The sequence below is a fragment of the Ochotona curzoniae genome, unplaced genomic scaffold (genome assembly GCF_017591425.1).
Source record: "Ochotona curzoniae isolate NIBS_2020 unplaced genomic scaffold, NIBS_Ocur_1.0 contig_91, whole genome shotgun sequence".
Classification (NCBI taxonomy): domain Eukaryota; kingdom Metazoa; phylum Chordata; class Mammalia; order Lagomorpha; family Ochotonidae; genus Ochotona; species Ochotona curzoniae.
The window spans coordinates 87,874-94,197 of record NW_024466609.1 but is presented as its reverse complement, the minus strand read 5'-3'; the positions used below and the strand labels follow the sequence as shown (position 1 = coordinate 94,197).

The window sequence follows — 6,324 nt, the reverse complement described above, 5'->3', positions numbered from 1 at the left end:
TATCCTTCAGAATGCTTTTGATGGCTACAATGCATGCATCTTTGCGTATGGACAGACTGGTAATGTTAAATTATGTGAATTTCCATGAAAACATGGCTTTTCATGAAAGAGAAAATAGTGAGGTATGCTGAGTAACATGTTGATGATATAGGCTGTTATTTGCCTCTACAGGAAATCACTATAGGTGATGAAATTAGTCGTCTTTTTTAATGAGAATAATAAAATTAGGACTAGAATTCTATTGCTTCCCTGATCTTCTCAGAAGACACTGGCAGAATTGGGCCTTTTGAAATACATTACAGAGCTATGACTGTTGAACATTATTATTTAGCATGCTTGGGTATCCTAGCTTAAATCCTTGAAACAGGGAAATACAAACCTAAAAGAACATTTGCTATTTTGGGCATACAAGGAATGAAATGTAAGATGAAGATCTCTTTGTCTGTCTCTCTGATTTTCCGATAAATAAATAAAAGATGCTGATGGACAAATGAAATGAAAAGATAATTTTGGAACAAAAAAGTTCCGAAATTCATGGATAGTTTTTTAGAATAACCATTTTATCAAACTTTATGAAGACCTTCTAGCATGCATGGATTTTAAAAATGTGCTTTAGCACAAAAATAAACTTGCCTGTCAATTCCATTTTTGCATGAACTTTTTGAAGTGTCCTCAGTTTTGTGGCATTTTGCCTTTCTCAGATTCATTTAAAGTTACACACTGAAAGTAGGTGGTGAAAGTCGACATTTAGTATAACTTGTTAGGTTTAAACCATTTTTTTAAATGAAGAAATTTCAGGTGGAATTCAGCTGTTTACAGACTAAAATAAAGGAAAGGCATTATCAGAAATGGCAAGCCTGGTCTTTAGGATGGTTAAGGACTTCCAGAAACTAAAAGGTGCCCATGAGTTCATTCAAGGTCTTTAAAAAAGAAGTGGCTCAGAAGTAGTTGAAAGCTTCTGAGGTAGTCTTGGGACTTGTGTTGCCATGGCTGGAGTTAAAGAGAAGCAGAAGGCAGGCAAGGAAGCCCTTTAGGTGTAGAGTTCTCCAAGTTCAGAATTTAAAGAAGTGTGGATTTAGAGAGAGAGGCGGAGATAATGACCACTGTCTGGGGCTTGCTGTTGTCAAAATAGCATCTGGGAGCTTGAGGAGCCAGATAAGCAGAGGCTTATAGCAAGTGCCTTGGACAGCAGGAGACATTGAATTCTGTTTGGATGAGGAAGATGATCCAGGGAAGGTGATCTTGGAGTCAGTGAGCATGGTGCTGCTCCATCAGGAGAAAGCAGCCTTAGCTTGCCAGGGCCACTGGTGTTCGTGGTCCATGATTATTATTTTTGGACATAGATAATGATATTCAGGCCTTCACAGGGTGACTGAATCAGCGCTTAGTGTTTCTACCTAAAGTTTATGTAACCAAATTGGTTGAGTATTAGCATATGCCGCGGGCACCAAACAAATCATAGAGAAAGGACTTACAGTGTGGACAGAATGAGAGTTTTGTAAACAGGTAATTGTAAGGCAGTGTTAGTGTGCTTGCAGCTTGTAAGGAGGCTAATGGAGAGCAGAGGAAGAATGAAGACTTTGCTCCAAGAAGGGAAGAGTCCACAGATGGGGCTGGATGAATTTTGTGCTGAGTAAATGTTTGTCTGCTGAGATGTGAGGTGAGAACTACTCAGGCATGGGGAAAAGCTTATACTGAAGCATAGAGATGTGAAGAAATCACCTGTTTGGTGAATGATCCATCAGTTCAGAGTGGGTGGAGAGAGAGTGCATAGAGGTCGGATGGAATTGGAGGTCAGAGGTGGGTAGGTGATAGGCAGGAATTTACATCTTGCTTACTCCCCAGCCTCTGCATTTTCTTGCTCTGCCTTGAACGCCTTCTCTTGCACTTTGACCTCCGAAGGTCTTTGAGCTCCAGCCCAGACTTACTCATTCCAGAAATTCTTAACTGACTGCGTACCTGTTTATTCTTGAGTTTTGAGTTCCACAGTGCTGTGTGGGATTGCTTGAAATTTACTACCTACAGCCATTCATAACCTTTAGTAATTCATTGTTTGTCTTGTATATAGATTAGTAATTCACAGTGTGAGCTTTGGATTCATCTAACTCTGTGTCTATACGTCTTGTCACCTGTCTTGCAAATTCCTTACCCTGCCCAGGCCTAACTTGTGTGGAGGTGAATTCTGTTAGGACACAGGATCTCAGAGGACTACTGTGGAGACAGCTTGGGATGGTGCTTCTGAGATCTTAGAACTTTGACTGATGTACAGGAAGCACTCAGTAAGTGGTAGCTGTTGTTGTTTCCTCCTTCCGGAAAGTGAGGAAGTTGGAGAAAAATGGATTGAAACCTCAAGTGTAGTCTTGTTTTAGCTGTAGGTTGAGAGAACATTTTTCCATTCATGTACTAAATCTATTAGAATTAAATTTCACAAGGCATCTGCCTTGTGAGTTATAGTTACATTGTTTCATTTGGGAGATAATGTAGTGTGCATTGTCTTTCAGAAAAAGGGAGAAAATAAAAGACAAGAAGTAATAGAATATGTTTTGCGGTTGAGAGGTGAGAGATAAGGCAAATGTTTGATATATATGTATATATATGTGTGTATATGTATATATATTCTATCCGAGTCACGGTACCAAATATCGGGGGTCCTCCCGTCCCGCGGAAGAAATCACCCGACACTTGAGAGAGTCTCCAAGGCGCTTTTATTCTGCTCCTCCGTCCCGTCGTGACCGTTGTCCGTTGACCGTTATGACCGTTATATCCGTTACGCTCCAGCCCCTCCCCCGCCAAGCCCCCCGCTTAACTGTCAAACTTGACCAATCAACTTAAAGAGAACCAAGGCACACCAATCAGGGCAAAGGGCCAATCACAGGGCAGGAAATGGTCAGTGCCCCCAACAGCTCCCCCTTCTTGTTTTATTAAGCAAGGGACCGTGCCTGTCTTAGGTGTTCCGAGTTCAGGCTCCCCTTACCCATCATGGGCTAACCACGTGGCTAGGAACGTGGCACCTGTCTTAGGTTGGTGAAGCCATATCGGATACTTACCCGTCTCTGGCTACCGGTCCAGCATGCCTAGCCAGACTTTTAGGGATTATCTGCTGTGAAGGGCAAGCACAGCTTGCACTAGCAGCTGCTGTTACTGCTGCTGACGCTGTGCTCAAGGATGAAGCATCCACAGACCCCAAAGAATGATATAAGGCCCAGGGCTACTATACCAGCCCATTGGTGTGCAAAGGAAAGATCCTTTAGTATGCAATTTGTCCATTGCTTTACTGTGGCAATCTCTACTTTTATGCTATTTATGGCTATAATTTGGGATCTTAGTTCCTATGTCAAATTATCGAATCGTATGGACCAGCTTCCACTAGGGGATAGCATAGCGGATAATTCTCTGGACAAATTCAGTGCTCGGGAACCATTGGTGACAATAGAGGGAGTGACACACATTCCAGGTAGACTAAGCACACAAGAGATCCCCATATGATGGAAATAAGTTGTGGAATGCATACCAGCACCACAGTGCCAGAACCATTCCAACACTGGTTAAGGGCTCACTTAACTACAGAGCAATTCAAAAGGGTAACATTAGCACTCATGGAAACAATAAACATAAATGGAGCTTGTACACATACATAAATAGCATTATAGATAACATAACAACTGCAATTAACTTTAACATTTTCTTCCCATATTCTAGAACTATTACTACTATAATTACAATTTCTTATCACTACCTTATCAATAAATGCAAAAGCTGATATATCTGAACACCCACCCCTATTAGTGCAAAGTACCCAGACATTCCAAGACTGAGCAGAAACAGATTGAACAGGGTTACCATATGTTTAGTTATACCCCACAAAGGCACAATTTGAACAGGTAGGAAATAAATTGGTCACAGCAAGATCAGGTGCTACTCTTCTAGGAGTCACAGTACTTTGACAGCAGTCCATTCTGGGGGCCATTTCCAAGGCCCTAGACAGCGAGTCAATATTTGCTGCACACCTTTTATGGTGCAGTTTTAGCTGGAGATTCTGGTTGTCTCCTCTCGGTATCTGAATGAACATCAGGCTGGTCAGCATCCACCACGTCCACAGGTTCATCTTGCTCCGGCTTTCTTATCACTCGCGTCAAACGTTCTGGCACCCACACCGGTCCATCAGAATCCTGCGGAAAAACACAAACCGCTCCTCGCGTCCGTCGTAAGACAGGATGCGGGCCCATCCATTGTTTTGTTAAAACATCCTTCCACATCACCCAATCTTTGCAGGGGCCTGCGCCAACAGTGTGGCGTTCGGCAGCAGAATGGCCATCCAAATCCAGAATCAAAAAGTTAAAAATATAAGTAACTAAAGCCAATTGATGTTTAGGACTTTTGGGATATAGGGTGGCTCCTACTCCCCCTTTTTGTTTTATTAATAATGCTTTGAGAGTTGCATGGGCACGCTCTACCACAGCCTGGCCTGTGGGATTATATGGGATGCCAGTAGAGTGTTTAATTGCAAATTCAGAACAAAACTTATCAAATGCTTTGGCTGCATAGGCAGGTCCATTATCAGTCTTATAACACTGGGGGACTCCCCAGGCTGCAAAAGCCTGAAGGCAGTGAGATATAACATCTTGAACCTTTTCCTCTGTATGAGCTGAGGCATAAAGAACCCCAGAGCAGGTACTGATAGAGACATGAACAAAAGAAAGGTGACCAAAACTGGGAACATGGGTAACATCCATCTGCCATATATGATTAGGCATAAGACCACGGGGATTAACCCCAAAGTAAGGCTGGGATAAAAACGGGACACAATTTTGGCATTGTCTAATAATACAAAAATATGGTTGGATCCAATTAGTATACCCCAATACCTGCTGGAAATCATTAAGGATCTTCAAACCATCCATTCTGATTTTTTTTTTTTTTTTTTTTGCGTTTCCATAAGACTTTCTCACCTTCCTGTATACGTCCTCTGAATTTATCAGTGCCATCAGTCAGGCAAGACTTAATCAATGTCCAGATCCTGACTGTTCCTGGAGGAAGGGGCTCCTGGTGTTCTGCCTTAGCTAAGTCTCTGCCTAAGTGCTCCCATTGTGGCAGGATCAAAAGGCCCTCCTCCAGAAACCATGGAGTGATCCTCTGCATAGTTTGCAAAAACAACAGTACCGTCAGCAGTTTCTGCAATAAAGGCTGCATGTGCGCTGAAAAAGTTAAATTGGCCATATTTTTAACATCTCTGATCGTCGCTAACCTGCAAACTTGACCGATTGTCAAATGGCGAAATTGATCGTTAACCGCGAACTTGAATGGGCGCTAGATCGCAATCCTGAATGGCGGTAAACTGCGATCGTGAATGGCGGTAAACCACGATCGTGAATGGCGGTAAACGCGATCGTGAATGGCGGAAACCGATCGTAATGGCGGCAAACCACAATCGTGAATGGCGGCAAACCACGATCGTGAATGGCGGTAAACCGCAATCGTGAATGGCGGTAAACCGCAATCGTGAATGGCGGCAAACCGCGATCCTGAATGGCGGCAAACCCAGCTTTAATGGTCGCTACCTGCAAACTTGACTAACTCGACTCGTCGCTACCGCGAACTGACTAACTCGTCGCTACCGCGAACTTGACTAACTCGACTCGTCGCTACCCTGCGAACTTGGCTCGTCGCTAATCCGCGAACTTGACGTGCACGTCCCCGCTGCTATCAGCGGCTCCCTGAGGTAACCTGAAACCTCAGCTTAAATGGGCCCCCCGCTGCTGCGGCTTCCTGAGCAAAAAGCTCAGTTGTAAACTAATTCCCCGCTCTAAGCGGCTCCCTGAGCGATCTGCTCAGCTTACCTTCCTGGCGTTCACCAGCTGACTTCTATCGATTCACAGCGCCAGTTATCTTCTATCCGAGTCACAGCACCAGGTATATTCTATCCGAGTCACGGCACCAAATATCAGGGGTCCTCCCGTCCCGCGGAAGAAATCACCCGACACTTGAGAGAGTCTCCAAGGCGCTTTTTATTCTGCTCCTCCGTCCCGTCGTGACCGTTGTCCGTAATATCCGTTACGCTCCAGCCCCTCCCCCGCCAAGCCCCCCGCTTAACTGTCAAACTTGACCAATCAACTTAAAGAGAACCAAGGCACACCAATCAGGGCAAAGGGCCAATCACAGGGCAGGAAATGGTCAGTGCCCCCAACATATATATATGTATATATATACACATTTCATTTTTAAAATATATGGTTTTTTAAATTTAAAAGTGAAGATTACAGAGAGAGGTGAGACAGAGCTTCCATTTGGTGGTTTAGTCTCCAAATGGCTGGGACTAGGCTGAAG

General features: G+C 43.8%; 1 protein-coding gene across 1 annotated transcript in view; it reads left to right on the top strand.

Moving 5' to 3' along the window:
• The first annotated feature begins 5,392 nt into the window (after positions 1-5,392).
• Positions 5,393-6,324, top strand: part of LOC121166211 (kinesin-like protein KIF13B) — a 43,490-nt gene continuing 42,558 nt past the window's right edge. The window contains exon 1 of the mRNA XM_040995329.1: positions 5,393-5,430. Within this exon, the coding sequence (XP_040851263.1) occupies positions 5,393-5,430 (38 nt within the window). The remainder of the gene's footprint in view (positions 5,431-6,324) is intronic.